The sequence below is a fragment of the Battus philenor genome, unplaced genomic scaffold, assembly GCF_028537555.1.
Source record: "Battus philenor isolate CCGP_79_NKW_IND1 unplaced genomic scaffold, ilBatPhil1.0.hap1 SCAF_29, whole genome shotgun sequence".
Taxonomy (NCBI): domain Eukaryota; kingdom Metazoa; phylum Arthropoda; class Insecta; order Lepidoptera; family Papilionidae; genus Battus; species Battus philenor.
This window is the reverse complement of record NW_027181692.1, coordinates 3,367,713-3,387,425: the sequence shown is the minus strand read 5'-3', so window position 1 is coordinate 3,387,425 and position 19,713 is coordinate 3,367,713. Positions and strand designations below refer to the sequence as shown.

The following is a 19,713-nucleotide window of genomic DNA, read 5'->3' as shown; positions in this document are numbered from 1 at the left end:
TAGATTTACCATAGCAGCGCCATCTATTGATTACTTACTCAACCCAGTCGAAAGGTATCGACATCTGTTAGAATCATTTGGAGTTAACCCTTTACTTGGCAAGAACTAAAAATATGAAAAAAAGGAAATTATTGATAAATTTTGTTTAATTTATGAATGGACAACTTGAGAAAAATAAAAATAAAAATCTAGGTATCCTAGGTTTCGAGAAAACTTAAGTACATCACAATGTACACTGCCAATTTTACAGAAATATTATAAATAAATTGTTTGTACATTTTGGTGTACACTACCAAGGACATAATGAATTACATTATTCAGGTTATTATAAATTTATTTCAAAAAAAGGAGGAAATATTTAAATTATTCTTTATTATTTTAGGTGAAAATTACGAAAGCAATTACGTTTTATTTTTCCCACAACAAAACACAAATGTACGTTACATTTTATACAGTAGACAGATGTTCTTCCACTCTTACAATATTTGCAACGCATTGTTTCATTACCTGCTTCTGGAAGATGACCTGTGTTATCAAATCTGACGCTATCAGTTGGTCGGACTGAGACTGGTTTATGGATTTTCAGATTCTCGCCTATATCGTCTGTAACGTTTTGGTTTGTTCCTATTCTATTAGACAACCCATCAAACAATTCAAATCTGAAATCTTTCAATGAAGTCTTCTTCCCATCTCTTCTATGTAGGAGCCAAGCGTTATTTATACACATATCAACAAGTTGTGAAAATATTCCCAAGTACCAACGGTGACTTTTGAAGGGAGTTCTATATAACGATATCAACATATCTGCTAAATCGACCCCTCCCATATGTTTGTTGTAATGTTTGACCACTTGAGGACATTCTACATCTACTTTCTTTTTCTCATCCTTATCGTATCGTTTGATTGTTTCTAAGGGGTACGAGTCTATGTAGGTGCTAATAAGTGTAACCACTTTATTGTCGTTCCACTTTACGACTGCCAACTTATTCTTATTGCAAACCACCTGGGCGCTAGAACCGCGTTTCTTCTTTTTTAATTGTTTGTCAGTTGGCAATAACTCTTGACAGCCTCTGAGACGATTAGTCCTTATTGTTCCTAGACTAAGGATCCCGTATTCTTCCCGCAGAATATATGTTAGTTCAGGCGACATAAAAAAGTTATCAGCATACACAATGGCCGGCTTTTTCTTTATAGTTTGACACAATGCAAGCACTACCATACCTCCTAAACCAATTGTAGCTTCTTTCTCTGAAAAAGTCAGTCCACGAAAGGTATCGTCGCCACCATACAGAATAAAATCGTAGATGATACCCGAAACACCCGCACGGACAAAATTCTTAAACCCCCATTTCTTAGGTTTCATTTTTACGTACTGCTTTCGTTTACCTGCTTTACGACCTTTATAAGGTATCATCATCTCGTCAATGGAATATTTTCCTTCTTCTTCAATTTTCAGAAAATTTTTGCGTATTTTCTCCATTAGGGGGCGAATCTTGAAATAACGGTCTGAATCTTCCAAAGTATTATCAACAAAATGAATATATCGACGTATTTGTTGATACTTTTTGAGAGGCATAAGATCAGCAATGAGAGGGTATCTTGTTTTTCTTGCCCAATAGTCAGTATAAGCTGGCATCTGTACTATACCCATCATGATTTGAATGGCCAGGAAGCTTTTAATCTCATCTTCTGTCAGCTGAATAGATCGACCTAGTTGTTCAACTGCATATAAATTTGTATTATAAACAATGTCAGTAATTAAGTCAGGAGAAAAAAAGAAATAAAAATAATCCAGTACTGTCTCTATTTGTGTTTGATGGAGATTGTATAAGTTTTCTTCAAGAGATACATTGTGACGAAGTACTGCTTTTGACCATTGATAATTTAGGGCGAATTTCTGAACCTTTACTTTTTTGGTCACTACAGTCTTTGTTGTCTTTTTACGCTTGGACCTGGTAAGTAGTAACTGCTGTCCGCTGGTGCTAGGCTGGGGAGATGATAGTTCAACAGAAGGAGATGGCAAAGATTGGATGGAGTTCAATGTGGGTATAACATTGTAGTTACTTGTATTCGGCGATGGAAAAACTTCATCAAATGTTGGTGTGAGTGGTAAAGTAATGGGTATATCATGCTGTTCGTTGTTGGAGTCAGTTGAAGTATCAAGCAAATTAAGGGCTTCTAGTGATGATGCTATTGAAGGTGGATCAGAGGTATCTGGTGAAGGCGGTATATAAGCATTTGCTTCCTCATCAGATGTGGAACTATCGTCAGAGCATGCGTTTTGAGCGGGTACCAAAGCCAAGATCTTATGGGCGCGAGTTAGTTGTAAGTTCTGCAGGCGGAAAAAGAAAAAAAAAAGTTCAAAGCAGACAGTTTTTATGAGAAGGTAAAAAAATATAAATAAAATAAATAAACAAAAACTGCCGATTCGTTGAAAAACAAAAACTGTGTAAACTTAGCAATGTACAGCGTGGTTACCATAGTTCATTTTTAGTATTTTAGTGCGTTATTGGCAACGTGCAGTGCAGTGTACATACATTTGTTTCAACCAAAATCGGCCATAAAAATTGAGACAGTAACGCATAAAACCACTTTTTGAGTAATACATAGTTTTTAGATCAAATAACACACCATTTTTTATTAGTTTTTGAGCTAAAAAGTAATTTATAACGCAAAAACTTACCCGGGTCCCGCCAACACTTTGTTGTTTCGAAGCCATTTTGAATTTGACATGTGTTGTTCAGTGTTGCAACAACGAAAATATTTTTCTACTAATTCTAAATTATTTAGTAATATTTTTAATAAAAACAAAACAAAAAAATATTATTATTTAACCAGTAAATTTTTTTTGAAATGTATGTACAGTCTAATGTACCTTACCAAGTTAAGGGTTAACAGATAATTGTGACTGTCAAATAATAACAGACAATAATTAGCAATAAATTAAAATTGCGACTATAATTTGAGATTTAAACTATCCTATCTCTCAAGTTAGATCGAACTGCACATGGTGTGTGAATTTTATTATAATCGGTTAAGTGGTTTAGAAGTCCATTGAGGACAAACATTGAGACACGAGATTTATATGGAAAGGGTTAATATCCCTTTCCACCCGGGGTAGTGATTTTTGACGAATTTCCGCTTTTCAACTTTATTATCATAATAAGGTAGGTAAAAGGAAACGCTCAGATTATTTTAAGATTTTTATTGTACCTAGAAGTATTATTTCCAAGACCTAGACTTGAAAGTACCGTCAGGAACTTTGTGTTATTACAATGTTAGGAACTATGATAGAAACTACAAAAATAATGCGATCCAATATTTACCTAGTTATAATTAAATAAATAGGTTTTTAATTACAAATTGACCTCGTGGTATTCAGCAAAACAATTTTTCTTTTCATTTACACACAAAAACACGTTGTAATGAGAACATTTACTATGAGGTTTCGACTGAATCTTTTTCAAACTACAAACCTCACACCTTCCCCTATTTTCTACGAAAGTAGGCCAATGGATGCCTCTATTACCCAAGCGAACGTCTTTTATAGTAGAGTACTCAGATTTGCGTCTTTTGGAAGGGCCAGCTTTCGCAGTATTATCAGTAGAAGTCTTTCTTTTCTGACTAACATCTTTCATTGTCATCAAGCCTTGAGTAACAGAGCGTCGAAAATCTTTTACAGTGGTTTGTTTCATTATGAGTCTATGAATGACATATGAATTGACAAATGCGATGTCCAGAAGACCCCAAAACAACCTGTGCCACCATTTCGGAGATTTGCGATCTATACAGTAAAGGGCTCTCAAACGATCAGCTGTATCTACGCCGCCCATATAGCTATTATAATCTTTGACAGCCACAGGACATGTAATGGCAGATTTGGATCCATTTTTTTCTTTACGTAACACAGTTGCCGATTCATTACCATGAAAATTTGATACTAAATGAACCACTTTGTTATCCTTCCATTTCCAATATCCAATGAAATTTGAAAATCGATGATCACTGTCGCCCCTTTTCATTTGAGAATCAGCGATCATATTTCCGGCTAGTCCTTTTCTATTACTTCGGATAGTTCCACAGGCGTAAGTGTTCTCAGTTTTCAGTTTCTCAAGCAAAGCAACAGACGAGAAAAAATTATCAAAGTAAACTATCTTCCCTTTACCCCAATCTTGTTCCGTCAGCTCCAAAACCACTTTCTCTCCCAAGCCATAGCCGGTAAATTTAGAGTTCAGTTCTTCGTCCTTTCCTTGGTAAATTTGAAACTTCTTTATATAGCCTCTCTGGTCAGCTAGACACCACAACTTGTATCCCCTTTTTATGGGCTTCATAGGAAGATATTGTTTCAAGACAGACCTACCTTTAAATTTAATTATAGATTCATCTACACTCAGTTCGCGAGTACCATTATAAACCTCTTGAAATTTTTTATTGAGTGCATCAATCATCAATCTAATTTTATACAACTTATCTTTGCAGTCTCTAGGCTTTTGGGAGTTATCATTGCAATGCAGATGAGATAAAATAATAGCAAATCTGTCTCTGGGCATTGTTTTGCAGAGAAGTGCATTGTTGAGATCAGATGCCGAAGAGTAATGGTTTCTCCACGCCGGACGAGTATTGTAACCCATAAAAAAGTTCATACCTATAAATGTTAGAAGTTCCTCCTTTTTTAGGTTCAATACTTTGCCTCTCTGAGTAGCATAAAGGTTGCTTTGGTACACATTATTATCAATAATATCTTCAATCAATACTAAAATATATCAGTCGGGGTGTTACAGTGAGCAAAGTAGTCTTCTATTACTCCAGTATCTAGAACGTATTCCGGTAAAATTGTATCTAGGTCCTTCTTTTTCCATTTACGGTTTGGTTCAGGTAATCGCTGATTAGTTCTGTGTGAGGACGTATTTGCAGACGGTAGATCAGTCTGAACACTAGATCCAGGTATTGGTGATGGTGGTACCTGATTTACAGGTCACTCCAGTTCAACTTGTTTTGAAGGCGATGATGGCGGATCTTCGGCTAAAGTATTTTCTAGAGCTCTTTCAAAAATCTCATCGAAGCCTATTGGTGAGGGTAGTTGAATATTTTCCACTTCATCATCGGACACACCTGCATCAGACTCTTCGTTACAGTCCGGAATCTCTTCTAATAGCAGGGCTTCAATTAGAGCAGTATTCTTAGTAATATCCATCTCAATGGCTAAAACAATAAAAAAATAGCTCAGAAAAAACAATAAAAAGAAAAAACAATAATGTTTGATAAACCAAAATACCTACTTCATCGAGTATGTGTATTATCAAAGTTCATGATTTTTTAGACTAAAGTCACCTGACGGTACTTTTAAGTCCTCATCAGTTTTTATCAAATATTCTTATAAAATAAAGTGATAATATGTTATACCAGTAGTACTCCGTGATATAAACAACGTAATTAGTAAAAAAAATAGTACTTACCTATGATATTCTATTTATAAACATTTTACAATTACACCGCACAGTAAAGTGAAAAAATGTCCGACCAGTTGTAACTCGCTGTTCAAATTTCTCGACAATGTCGCGCGGTAATACAAATAACCCGCTGTGATTGGCTTACGGAAACGGTACTCTAAAGGAACGTCAGTTGTTGTTAACATAAAGTTATTTCGTACTTAAGTTATTAGACGAAAAATGTGGAGGTACTTCTAAGTACCGTAAGGAGGGAAAGGGTTAAGATAGATGGACACCATATGTGGTTCTTCTATGACAATGTTTCTCTTTTCACTTTGTGAGAAGCGTTTGGCAGATTGTTTAGGATTTATTCCTACAGCATTAGAAGCAATACTGAATATATTATTGTCATGCCATTTAGCAATAATGAACGTGTTGTCATGTGTCGTTCTGTAATCGACAGCACCACGTTCCTTTTATTTCAGTAATTTCGATGTAATCAGAGGACAACTAGATGTCCTGTTTTCTCGAACTGTCCCAGTGCAACGAAGGCCTTTCTTTGTTATCTCTTCCAGCAAAGGCGTCCCAGTAAAAAAATTATCAAAAACTACGTGGTAAGGAAGGTCGAAACCACGTGAAATCAGCACATCGCAAAAAGTGAGAACAACGCTTGCACCCAGCCCCAATTCTTTATATATTGGATTGCACATAGTTGTAGCACCTTGGTATGGTTCCATCCATAAAACATACCCTAACCGTGTAGCACCAACCCAAGCTTTGAACCTAATAGGTTTACCTTTTATGTGCTGTTTGCAGCCATGTCTACCATAGTAGGGGATCATGGCCTCATCTACACTGTAATGCTCTTCAAGAGGAGAAAACTCTAAGAACTTTTTATTTAGAAGTGTAACTAGGAGGCGTACTTTTGTGTATTTGTCTTGCAAATCCAGATTATCATTAACATGAAGGTGGCGAAAAATAAAGTCAAATCTATCCCTAGTCATAGCCGAGCTGATCAATTCATTCTTTGTATCAGGGGAGTTTTCCCAATACATTCTTCTACGGGGGAGCCATGAATAACCACTAACCAACAATATGCCGATGAAACATTTCATATCTTCAGTGGTTATGTCTCCAGGCAAATTCTTTTTGACAGCATATTTATTGCTCTCTGACACCAACAACGAAATAACATCTTCATCTAAGAAGTTTTCAAACCACTCAATTGGGCGCTTATCTTGGCAAGCGCCTTGAACATCTGGCCAATTCACGGGATTTTTTGCCAAGTCCCGTTTTCTCCATGCGTAGGTACGCCTACGTTTAGTTCGACCTGTAGAATCAGAAGGTTCTTCTTCTGTATCACTCACCATAATCTGCCCTTGAATCATTACTTCAGCCGGTTGAAGCAGAATGTTTCGTGGCAAATTATTCAAAGTTACATTATCTTCTTCACCCGAATCTTCGTCAGTGAGATAGTCAGGATCAACAGGAGGAGGTAGAATACATATCAGTCGTTCTCTATAATCTTCTTTATTATCAGAAACATTTTCTAAAGCATCTAAAATTTCATGCGCAGCTAACGGTCTGTAAAGAAAAAGTTGTATTATTGTACTAAAATCATGTATATTATCCTACTGTCCTATATATAGTACGCTAGTATTTGTAACAAGTTATACGTAATTTATTTATATTATTTTGTTAGAATATTTATTTAGTACAAAAGTTAAGATTATCAACTAGATATTAACACAGAAAAAAACAACTCACGAGTAAAATATAACTTTTTATACATATCTGTTATTTGCCATGTCTGCAACGCACTTTTATTACATACTTATAAGGTAAAATATAAGGTAAAAACTGTTAAAATAACTATCTTTTTATTTTTTCTATTAAAGCTGACACGTTTCTTACTGCAAATCATAAGACTAAATAATCTTAGATAAAGAGGGTATTCTGATATTTTTTTTTATTTCTACTGTCCCAAATATAGGACAGTAGGCTTATCTGGGTTAACATCATCAAGCAAATTCCACTGTTTTAACCGAGAGCCTAGAAGCTCTGCTTTTTTTGGCAAATTTAAATCTCTAATTAGATCGTTAAAATCTTCTGAAGTAATGAGATAGTGTTTTGGTTGTTCAGGTGTAGGCAAAAACTCCTTATCGGAATTACTTTTATAAGAACTAAAAGATAGCTACTTTTCTGCGATAATTTTTTTGGTGGCTCAGGTACTGGTCGTGTCAGGTCGTGAGCAATTGGAGCAGAAGAAGATTCGAGGTCAGGATATTCAATAGGTTTTACATTTTTACCTCTACGTCTTTTACTCGGATTCACCATACAAAAGTAGCAGTCAGTAATATGGTCTTTTGGTTCTCGCCAAATCCTTGGTATTGCAAATTTCATAGATCTTTTCTCACCTCGATACCAACCTAAAAATATAAAAATAAAAATTAATATGTCTATTATTTTGGATTCATCGCTTAATTAAATAAAAATTGCTTACCTTCCAAACACCTTTTACAATAACTACAAGCAACATGTGGAGCCCATGGCTTAAATTGATTCCGTACAGGACAGTCAAAATATGCTTCATAGGCTTCACAGAGAACGTGAGATGTCTTTAGTTCATATTTCACGTCTCGAACTTTAATAAATTGACCACATATAAAACAAAATGCATCAGCATCGTATTTGCACTTTCGTGACGACATTTTAAGTTATTCTGGGCTTGTAAATAACACCTAATGGTTGTTTATCACTCGGGTGCCATCTAGCGGCACAGTGTAAACGTTAATACCCCACTCTCACCGCGCGGTCTTTTTAAAAATATTAAAATCAATTAAAATTTATGAAAAAATTGAAAAATGAGTATTATTATTATAACTATCACAAAAGCAAACTTTATACCGAAAAAAGGTATTTTATTTTCGTTTTTGTGCATAACTAACTGGAAAATAATAGTATAAACTTTAGGACAAAGAACGAAAATTTTTTTGTAGAGTCGTGTTATTATTTCTGTATTTTAGTACATAGGTTGCTCTTCACTTAAGTACCTTGTGATACACGACATTTTTTGTTTTATTATCAGGCGCAAAAACAAACAACGCAGATGGTCTTCCGACCCGTGAACATGCCACGTATAATTGACCATGTGAAAAACATGAATGTTCTAGATTTAAACCACAAACTTTTAAGGATTGGCCTTGTGATTTGTTGATGGTCATGGCAAATGCAAGACGTATCGGAAATTGATGTCTTTTAAATTCAAACGGCTTATCGGTTGGGATCATCGGGATCCTCGGAATGAGAACTTCCTCACCTTTGAATTTTCCTATCATTATCGTAGCGTAAATTACATTGTTCATCAATTTACTAACCCCAAACGCGTACCGTTGCATAGTTTTGGTTGGTTTATGTTTCGAAGCATGATTACTACGGAGCCAACCTTTAGGCGTAAATTGTGCGGTGGTAAGCCAGGCACGTCCAAAGAGTTTAAAAATTCAATTGGATAGTTGGTGGCTTCATCTTCATTTGTGACGCAGTCAATAGATTTGCATTGACTTTCTCCGTCAATGCTTGTACTTGTCGGGTCAATGCGGCTATGTCACTAGATCCACCAGAAGACGTACCCGAAATTCCTGCAACCTGAGAGGTCGGTGACACCGCATCTAGGACCTGATCTGCGAGCTCGGCGACTTCATCCAGCGTCATTTTGGCCTGAGACGCGATGATGGGCTGCACACTGCTAGGCAGACGACTGGCCCAGAGGGTTCTGAGCAGATCATCCGGTACACCAGAACCGGCCAGGCTCTTTAACCGACGCAGGAACTGTGATGGCTTGCTGTCACCCAGCTCTTCATGGTGAAGCAATTGCTGTACCTGTCGCTCCCGAGACGCAGACAACCGCTTGATGAGTTCATTTTTCAGGGTTTCGTATTTATTCGTCGCGGCCGGGCCCTCAACAATATCTTCGACGATTTCCGCATACCGCGGTTCCAGCTGTGAGACTGCATGATGATACTTTGTTGCATCGGACGTTATATTAGCTAAAACAAACTGGCTCTCCAACGTCGCTGTTGTAAATCCGTCATCACGGCAAATCTCCATGTATTGTAATTATCTCGACCACTTAACTTTTCGATAAGAGTCATTGTATTTGAAGACATTTTGTATAAAAAATATTTTTCTACACAAACCACGCGGCTTTAGGTTATGTCGTGTCAGTTTTAATGACCGGCGACTTTGTATATCGTTATTTCACTGATATTACTTCTCACTGATACTTATTACAAACAGATTACGTTCTGGGCCCATAACCTGATGTAATTAATAGGCTTTATACTTAATTACTTATTTATTTAACAGAATAATACACATTAGCAAAACCTTTTATAGCAGAGAGGGCGGCAAGGACGTTTAACAAAACAGTCAAACGTCATGACGTAGTGAGAAGTTGAGAACGCGGCAATTTCAAATTACTACAACAGTCGCAAACCACAGTTTTGGCTTTGCCGCGTAGAACGGCGGTACCTTTACCGCGACGCGATTCAGCACCTGTTCACCCGATCCTTTGTTCTCGTTCTCCTCATTCGCCATTTTGTTCACGTCGGGGTCACCACTAAAGCAAGCCAGATAGATACGTAGCAAAGCTTTTTAGAAGAATAGAAGGTGCGAGGCAAGCAGAGATAGATTTTAGCAGAATGGGAAAACTTATACTAAAACCATACGAAACAACGTATTTATGCGATAAAGTTGAGGGGCAAACTGACATGCGCTCCGCGTCAAAATAGTACCGAGATTGGATCCCGCGCCGGCGCAGCCGCCGCGCTGAGTGAGCAGGGGCTGCGCGGGCGACGGCGGGCCGTGACTTACATAGCCGGCCGGCAAGCAAATGTCGCAGCTAAATCACTAAAATAAATGTTGCGTACAAAGTCGATTTGTCAGTTTGAACCTCGAATATTTATTTATTAAATACACATAAACAATTACAAATATAGTTGAAATGAATTTAGGTAAGTTTACAATGTTTTTCATATTTAATATTTAACTAAACATAGATCAAATGTAGTATGTGTCAGAGTGTATCGAATGTGTCTTATTAAGGTCGCCTCGTTGCGTAAAAATAAAATTGCATTACTTGAATTAAAAAAAAATGAACCATTTTAAAATAAGGAATTTATTATACTAATCGATGTTATGTATCATTTAAGAAGAAAATAAAAACTGATATTATTTTAACGGGGAGTCAAAAATAGTACATCGTGTCAAAAATGAGTGAATAAAATTTTAAACTAGTGACATTTTAAGTAATATAGGTCTTACAACAGTAATTTAGTTACGGTTAATAAATATTTCTTAAGCTTTTACACACATCGTTTTACACCATTCCGTGATCGCACGCGCTTAGTTTTCGGAGTTACCGACTTTGTTAATTTCCCCAAGGATTTTTCTAATCAAGAAAAATAGAAAACCCTTATAGACACTTCCTTATTGTACTTGCTTTTATTCTTTTATGGACGCTCTCTAGTGACACTTGCATTTACTACAATTTATAATTTACTTACAGCGAAAAGCTAACATCATATGTAATTTTCAACTTGCCTACACGAGAAACTAATCATGGTAAAAACTTGCCGGTGTGGTTATAATAACACGATTAAAGAAATAGATATTTTTTAAATCACAATTCATTCAAATGATAATAATAATTATCTCTACTGAGTACCAATAATTATAATTAAAATAGTTGTTTGGAACATAAATCTGCTGTTACACAAGTATTATATTCCACAATTATTAAAATTTACTCATATAGTCAGTCTTTGTCATAAAACACGATGTTTGCAATAAATTTCACAACTGCGAATACTGCTGACTTAACTACAATCGTGTTTTAAACCTTCTTAAATAAGAAGAAAATTACCATAAATACATGAACTTTACTTTTAAAACCTTTTATATTCGTTTTCCTTTAGGTTTAGCATATTCAGACAGTTTCATTGTGATTAATAAATAGATAAATATTTTATAATATTTATCTATTTATTAGTTTAAGTTGTACAAATGACTAGGTTACACAAGATATTGTAAATAAATGTAAATAAAATCTTTTGTACAATAATAAATGTAAATATAAATTTTGGCAAACAACAATTTTGATAAAAAACAATTTAAATAACAAAGTGACTAGTGATAGTGAGATCACTACACCTACGACAATGACAATAAAAAATGCAAACGAAATACGAATACCTACCTATTATAAGTTTAATATTTATATTTCAGTAGCCTTTTGTGAACAAATACTCGGATTACTCCTATTCCTATTCAATTAAGTCTAATATTAACCCTTAACGGCCGAGAGCTTTTTTTGTAATACTCGCCCATAGCACGACGGAAAATTAGGTGAAATTCTAAAACGCTTATAAGGATGAAAACTTAAACTAAACTGATTAAAATGATTTATTTAGATATGAATTCAATATATTTACTTGATTTATAATGTTATAAATAAAATTAATTTTTATAATTTTTAAAAGTATGATACTTTTCGAAGCAATCTCCAATGTGTAGTGATGGATTCGCAGGACATGTTGAACAATATGTGGTTGTTCGTTTACGGCCGCCTTTAATATTTCTATCAGAACATACTCGACAGTCTTTGTTACTTCCAAGCCGAGGAATATGCAATTCCCATAAAATGGAATATAACTTGCTTCAGCAGTGGACCAATATTCATGTATATTGCATAATGGCATAGTACCCATATTTAAAATGGTTGCTATAAAAGCAAGAAATTCTTCTTTGCCGACATTTTTCCACGTATTCCACAGAGATCTTTTAGATAATACATTCGCACTTATTTTATTATTTGCATACTCGTTTGTTTCCTTTATTATATTATTTATTAGGTCATCGGTAAAAAATAACTGAAAAAAATGTAATGGTTCTGTTACCGATTGGGGAATTTGGGGGCCTGGTATCTTAGGAGATGTTGTGAAAGGTATTTTAGTTGTGTTGGGGTCGTTTTCTGTAACATCCACCCAATCGTCATCATCCTGACTGAGATCTTCATTGGAAATATTGTTGTTTTCTTCACTGCTACTTGAAAGGCATCGAACTTTTTTCCTTTTAGCGTGCACCACATCACTACCAGAACTGCTATTATCATCGGAGTTATATTCACATTGAGGAAGTTCTTCACGAACACTTTTCATATCTATATTTACTAAATCAAACATCCACTCGTCTTCACTGCTGTTATTTTCATAATGTTCGTCTTTATGTATTTTTTCCATGATATATTATTTGAAATTTTAATTATGTTTATTTATTTTTAAAATAAAAATAAACTAAACCTTATTATAATAGAAATAATCGAAAATTGGAAGACGTCAATATATTATATATACACGTTGTAAGCTTCTAAATCGCAAACTACACTGAATATCAATGCGACACATCTGTTGTGAAAATTGCACAATATTATGAAGTAAAATTACATAAAACGTTATATTACGGTAAATATTTCTTGTCAATGCATGATCAAAACAAACCAGGGAAGTACTAAATTGCAAGATTTCTTAAAGAAAAATACAGTGATGATAAATAAATGAAATAAAAACTAAATTCTTTTCATGTCCCCGTAGCGGGGTCTTTCGTTTTCTATGGCATAAGTACTATGTCCCCTCAGCGGGGCCTTTCGGCCGTTAAGGGTTAATCGATTAGAAATCCATGAACATGAAATAAAAACTTGGCAGGATTTATTTTAAATAAGTGTCCGTCACACCGGACTTTATCAAATTAAGGGTTAAATGTGAAAAGCATAGAAGGGACCTTCGTCATTTTCACCGAAGTCTCTCGCATTTTTCGAAGGCGACATTTAAGTCCTTTAATGCGAAAAGCAACGAAGTGTCCTTCGTCATTTCCACCGAACTCTCTCGCATTTTCCGAAGGTGACATTTAAGTCCCTTAATGCGGAAAGCAACTAAGTGTCCTTCGTCATTTCCACCGAACTCTCTCGCATTTTCCGAAGGTGACATTTAAGTCCCTTAATGCGGAAAGCAACTAAGTGTCCTTCGTCATTTTCACCGAAGTCTCTCGCATTTTCCGAAGGCGACATTTTAGTCCTTTAATGCGGAAAGCTACGAAGTGTCCTTCGTCATTTTCACCGAAGTCTCTCGCATTTTTCGAAGGCGACATTTAAGTCCTTTAATGCGAAAAGCAACGATGTGTCCTTCGTCATTTCCACCGAACTCTCTCGCATTTTCCGAAGGTGACATTTAAGTCCCTTAAAGCGAAAAGCAACGAAGTATCCTTCGTCATTTCCACCGCACTCTCTCGCATTTTCCGAAGGCGACATTTAAGTCCCTGAATGCGGAAAGCAACTAAGTGTCCTTCGTCATTTTCACCGAAGTCTCTCGCATTTTTCGAAGGCCACATTTAAGTCCTTTAAGACGTTCCCGCCGGCTTGTACCATAAATGGTACATTGAGGGCTGTCCCATAGGTCGGCTTGTACCGTTTATGGTACATACACAATTGTCCCATTGGGCGGCATGTACCATTAATGGTACAATGAAAGAAATCATTTTTATATCTATTTTTTGCTAATAAAAAGAAAAAAAAGTTTGCAAATGATCTTAGTTAAAACTATTTAAGCGGCTTAAACAAAAACATAAACTTAGTCTTGCCATAAATATTGTTATAAAGAAAAGCACGATTTTTTTTTTATACGTAACATTTATTCCTTTCATAGTGAGTTAGTTTAATACATCAATATATAACTATTAAAAATATACAATGTTTATTCGAAGTGGTCTCCATTGGCTGCAATACAGTCTTTTAAACGTTGAGGTCAGTTATCAATAGCAGCACGAACTCTTTCTAGAGGAAAATTCTTCACTGCCAACCGAATGGATCGTTTTAGGGACTCCAAATTATCATGGCGTTTAGAGCAAGCCTTACTCTCTAAAACTGACCATAAATCATAATCCAATGAATTTAGGTCAGGACTTGACGACGGCCAGTTTTCAGTGCTGATAAAGTCCGGAACGTTAGTTTTCAACCAAGATTGGGTGGATCGAGCTCTATGACCCGGTGCCGAGTCTTGTTGAAAGCACCATTCTTTGTTATTGAACATGGTGTTAGTTAAAGGCTTAACTACCGTCTCAAGAATGGTATTTTGATAAACTTGTGCCGACGTTTTAATACCTTTTTCACAAAAATATGGCTCAGTCACCCCTTCATAGCTAACACCCCACCAAACCATCACTGAAGTGGGATAATGCCCACGTTGTACTCTGTTTACTAATTGCGAAGCTTCTTTAGAGCTTCCAGCATAAATACGGTCATTTTGTTTATTAAAATACTGCTCAATTGTAAAAATTTTCTCATCCGTAAACAAAATTTTTTTGTGACCTCCCTTTGCGTACCGCTTAAGTAGTTGTTTGGATTTTACCACCCTATTCTTCTTTAAATTATCAGTTAAGAAGTGACCAGTACGTCTCTTATAGGCTGCAAGTCCTAAGTCATCTTTTAATATACGCGACATGGTTCTAGGAGCTATCTTCATCTCCCGAGATAAAATCTTTTGCTTACGGATAGGATTTCTTCGAATTCTTTCCCTAACTGCTTTAATCACCTTTTTCACACGAACGGTACGTGGACGGCCAGATCTTTTTCTGTCACAAACAGAGGAGGTATCATTGTACCTATCAATAGCCCGGTAAACAAACATTTGACTAATACCAAGCGGGTGGAGGGTTTTAAAAATTGCACTTTTCTCCATACCTACTTTATGTAAGGCAATCACAGCGATTCGGTTCTCTTTATCACCCCACTCCATTTTAATATAACAAAATATTTAACAATATAATGGCGCGAAAATAAGAAAACACATCAAGCAATCATATAAAAATGACAGATTCCAAATTCAAACGTAATATTTTCTTTTTTTGAATAGTAACAGTATTTATGGCCAGACTAAGTATATTAGTTAGTGTAGTTCATTACATTAAAAAAAATTATTTATTTTCATGAGTCTTATTGAAGCAAGGTAAGCAAGCACAAAGGTGGTTTGTCTTCACAAGCACTAGAAAATGTTGTCACTCTTTTAGCTTTTTTTAGCAGCTATAGAAGAACCCTTTTCCTGAGATAAATTTTTATAACACACAACGTTTGCGGGTGTTTACTGCTAGGCCAACAAATTTTTCCATAACATGTTTCTTTTCCGTGATTATTTGTGTTTGCGGAATTTCTTCATCTTCTAATAATTTATTAATAATTGATTCCCTGAATTTTAATATACTCATGTTTCGAGTACCCCACTGCTTATGTATATAATAGGCATTTACAACCGCCGTACCGCATATTAGTTGAATAACAATTTTTCTGTACCATTTTATAGTTTTCCTTAGACTACTATCCCTTTACCAGGCCTCGTACAAATACTGCAGTAATAGTGATCTTTTTGTAGATTTATATGAGTAGTAACCTGTAGTATGCGATTTTATCGATTATATTTAGAAATTTAGCTGAAAATTGAAAAAAACGCATGTGGGAATACATAATCCCATTGCCTGTCTAGACGTAACTTTTATATTTATATATATAAACAAGTATGTTTGTCATTTTCATGTTCTTATATAAAGTCGTTTACAACGCGGTCTAATAAATAAAAAAATAAACAATATGCTGTGGATTTTCCCATTCCAAATTATCGCCTAAAATGTTGAACATCATGTTTTAGAACTTAGGAAAGAAAAATACAATGTACAAATAAAATATGACATCTAGACACTTATTCTTTATTTCAGTAATAAAAAAATATTGAGAATTGACAAAAAAGGTTTTATTCATCTGCTACATTTTGACTTTGGTGGTACAGTTTCGTGCAGGGGGTAACACACAATGTTACTTTACAAATTTCGCATTCGTATTTTGACCGCTTATCCTGTTTTCTGGTGCTACAAAACCTGCATCGTTTGTACGTAGACAATGATAAAAAATGACTTCCTTTTTGCGCCAATCTTATTTCGTCTGGTACCCCAAAAACACCTCCTTTTTTGTTTTTGTATACCACCGGATTTTGTTTTATGTTTGAGATATGTGCCGATTTCAAACTTCTAGCTAAGCGTAATCTGAAATCACGGTGTATGTTGTTACGATTTGGATTTTTGTATTTGTATAAAATGTAGGCGTTTATAATGCCACTCTCAAACAAGAACCAAAATATCCGAAACCAGGATTTTTTTGACCTACGGCCAATAGAGTACGAGCTTCTATAGTGGTCAAAGTGGTCCACACCTCCCATACTCCTTGTATATTCTGCGATTACAGAGAGACAATACATGTCTTTCTTTTGCCCGTTCTTTTGAGTTCTCTGGATCACTTCCACTTTGGTTGGGTTAACTGCAGTTGTAAGGACAAAAACTTCTTTAGTGTCATGCCATTTGATCACAGCACAAGGGTGACAGAAACGGTATGTGAATTCGCCCGGATCCAATTTATTCTCTTTAGCCAGTCTTCGTTCTTCAGGTGTTTTAGGTTTTGGTGGACACAGCTCTTTAGGAAGGCCTTTGCGATTCATTCGCACTGTCCCTGTTGCTAAAATACCTCTATGATGAAGAGCTTCCATGAGAGCCAAGGAGGAGAAAAAGTTGTCGAAAACCAAATGTGTGTTTCGTGGTAAATTTCCTCCAAGTTTCATTACAACTCTGTAACCTAATCCTTCCTCATTGAGTGTTTGGTCTTTGCCTGTATAAATATCACACTGATATAGATAACCAGTTTTAGAATCACAACGACACCATGCCTTAAAACCTCTTTTGATGGGTTTGGCTGGCATGTACTGCTTCTTACTATCACGCCCTTTAAATTTAATCATACTTTCATCCACTGATTGAGATTCCGAGTTGGTGGCATTTTCTTGATAAGTCCTGTTGAGATAATCTAGTAATGGTCTTACTTTTTGCAATTTGTCGTGGTCTTTGTGATCCCGGGGCAAGTGAGCTGTAATGTCGCAAACATGTAAATTTTCTAAAATTTTTTTGAATCTCTTGCAGGTCATTGTGCCACTAATCTCTATGTTATTATAAAAAGGATCTGCACTCCAATACAGCTCTATATCTGACTGAGGATTTATTCCCATTAAAATGATTATAGCTAGGAATGCTTTTATTTCGTCTACGTGGGTGTCGCTCCAGAATTTACTTTGTTTCAACTTCGCGTATTTATTTGTGTATTCGACGATCATTTCAAAAATCTCATCAGGGAACAAGTTACTAAAATATTCAATGGGAAGACTTTGATAGCTATATGATTTAGTAGGTTCAATTTCCTTGCCGAAATTTAACTCGTCAAAATTTTCAACATCTGTAGTCCATATTCTATCCCGTGCCTGCAATTCAGCATAAGTTGGAATATTAGCTGGTAAGCCAGAAGATGGTCCGGGCATTGTAATGCAAGGTGCCATTTCTTCGTTAACAGCAGGAGCAAGCATTTCAGGGTGAGTAGGTAAGTCAGGCAATGGTGCAAACATTGGAACACAAGGGGATATTTCTTCATCAACAGCGGGTGCAAGCATTTCAGGGTGAGTATGAAAGTCAGGCAATGGTGCAGACAATGGAACATAAGGTGCTATTTCTTCATCAACAGCGGGTGCAAGCACTTCAGGAAAGTCAGGCTATGGTACAGACAGTGCAAAACAAGGTGAAACTTCCTCGTTAGGTGATTCTTCGTAAGACTGACGTGCATCGCCGTCTAATAGTAATAACTGTCGATTAGACATACCTTGAATATCGTTTAACCTTGCGTTCAGTGATTTTGGGACATAATCAGTATAATCATTGTCATGTTCGTCACTTTCGTCCTCCGACGAAAACATCTCATGAAGCGCATTTTCAATTTGATGTCTTTTTAATACCTGTATAACAAAAATACACTAAAGTAGGTAAATGCTGACTGACAAATCGATGATGACAAATCACGTTTATCACTACCCACAAGTTATATTTCGATAAAACAAAACCTAATTTCCTCATAATTTGTAGAGTGAAAAAATAAAAAAGAAAACCCGCGGCAAAAAGTTAGCACAAAATAAAGATTATAATTCACCAGGCAATGGGCATATAATTCCCACAATGTGCACCTCCTTCACAGGCTAAGGTTATATGGTTCCCCACATTTTTCATTTCGTTATATCATGGTATTTTTCAAGTGCTTACGTATAATTTATGCACATATCGCTAGAAAAACTCAAATTCTACAGCATATAAAAAAATTGTACGACTTACCTTTCTCCGATCCGCCATTACGATTAAAATTCACCGCACTTTCCACAGAAACAACAGTTGAGCGGACGACCAAAGAAAAAAATGGCCGTAAAAGTGACATTTGCGTTTCGATTCAAGCAAATTTTGTTATGTGACCATAGATAATATTTATATTTTTGCGTTTTTGACAGATTGCGGTAAATAATTTACCAAAACCTGGGAAAAACATACTAAAATCGATGTGGGGGGACCTCTGATCAGATAAATCGACTCCTTTCTTCGCATCATTATAGTCAAAAACAAGATCCGGTTTGTATCTTGTAGATTTTCCTTCAATGAACTCGCAATTATGATTTGGACAGCATGTGATCATAGAAACTGTTCTTTTATCAGTCCATTGGACGAATTTTATGCCAGAAGAATTTTCTGAACTTCTAATTTCACCACGTTTTTGTTTTTTGTTTATGTAGAGTGGTAAAAATTTTCTGTTTAGTTGAATTGTACCACAAAAATATGTACCTTTTTGCAATAACGATTGAGCCAGAGGTATACTGGAGTAGAAACTATCTGTATATAAAACGCGTTGTTCAAATAACAAGCCATCCATCAATTTTAAGACAACATCAAAACCATGTCCATATGTTGAAGAGTTCATTCTTTTTCCCGCATAAATATCTAAATCGTAGGTATAACCGTTTGGTAAACATAATTTGTATACAGGCGTCCCTCGTATAACACGGTTAATTCGTACCGTCCTATATCGAAACCGTGTTATTCGAAACAAGGTATACCGTGTAGTATCGAGACCTTGTCTTGTGTTATATCGAAACCGTGTTATACGAAACCTTGAAATAATATAAATAAAGGCAATGTGTACCGTGTTATATCGAAACCAAATCTTAAGGTGTAAAATTTTATGATAGCTGAAATTTCGTTCCAAATACTACATAAATGAAAAAGGAAGTTACCTTCAAGTTTTTATTAAGAAAAATAAATGAAATTCAATTTTATG

The 19,713-nt window shown here is 35.6% G+C and overlaps 2 protein-coding genes and 1 pseudogene across 2 annotated transcripts; all 3 read right to left on the bottom strand.

The window, feature by feature from the left end:
* Nucleotides 1-368: 368 nt before the first annotated feature.
* Nucleotides 369-2,385, bottom strand: LOC137926223 (piggyBac transposable element-derived protein 2-like). The gene has a single exon (XM_068769804.1). It carries the CDS (start codon nucleotides 1,652-1,654, stop codon nucleotides 374-376), a length of 1,281 nt encoding a protein of 426 aa, XP_068625905.1. The 5' UTR covers nucleotides 1,655-2,385; the 3' UTR covers nucleotides 369-373.
* A 506-nt stretch (nucleotides 2,386-2,891) lies between these two features.
* Nucleotides 2,892-5,199, bottom strand: LOC137926456 (piggyBac transposable element-derived protein 3-like; annotated as a pseudogene).
* A 4,700-nt stretch (nucleotides 5,200-9,899) lies between these two features.
* On the bottom strand, nucleotides 9,900-18,784 carry LOC137926455 (piggyBac transposable element-derived protein 4-like). Its single transcript, XM_068770053.1, has 5 exons — nucleotides 18,723-18,784; nucleotides 16,690-18,352; nucleotides 12,386-12,627; nucleotides 10,199-10,329; nucleotides 9,900-10,047 (listed from the first exon to the last, which is right to left on the bottom strand). The coding sequence occupies exons 2-5, from the start codon at nucleotides 18,011-18,013 to the stop codon at nucleotides 9,900-9,902; spliced, it is 1,845 nt and encodes a 614-aa protein (XP_068626154.1). The 5' UTR covers nucleotides 18,014-18,352; nucleotides 18,723-18,784.
* Between the last annotated feature and the right edge of the window lie 929 nt (nucleotides 18,785-19,713).

What these genes read in the sequence shown, in the direction of transcription:
- LOC137926223 (XM_068769804.1), bottom strand. Translation starts at nt 1,654, where the DNA reads ATGATGGGTATAGTACAGATGCCAGCTTATACTGACTATTGGGCAAGA.
- LOC137926455 (XM_068770053.1), bottom strand. Translation starts at nt 18,013, where the DNA reads ATGCTTGCACCCGCTGTTGATGAAGAAATATCCCCTTGTGTTCCAATG. An exon ending in AAGCTCGTACTCTATTGGCC is followed by an intron (nt 12,628 to 16,689) that starts GTAGGTCAAAAA and finishes GTGTTCGTGAAG; the next exon opens with AACTTCCTCAATGTGAATAT. An exon ending in GCCCCCAAATTCCCCAATCG is followed by an intron (nt 10,330 to 12,385) that starts GTAACAGAACCA and finishes TTAGTGATTTAG; the next exon opens with CTGCGACATTTGCTTGCCGG.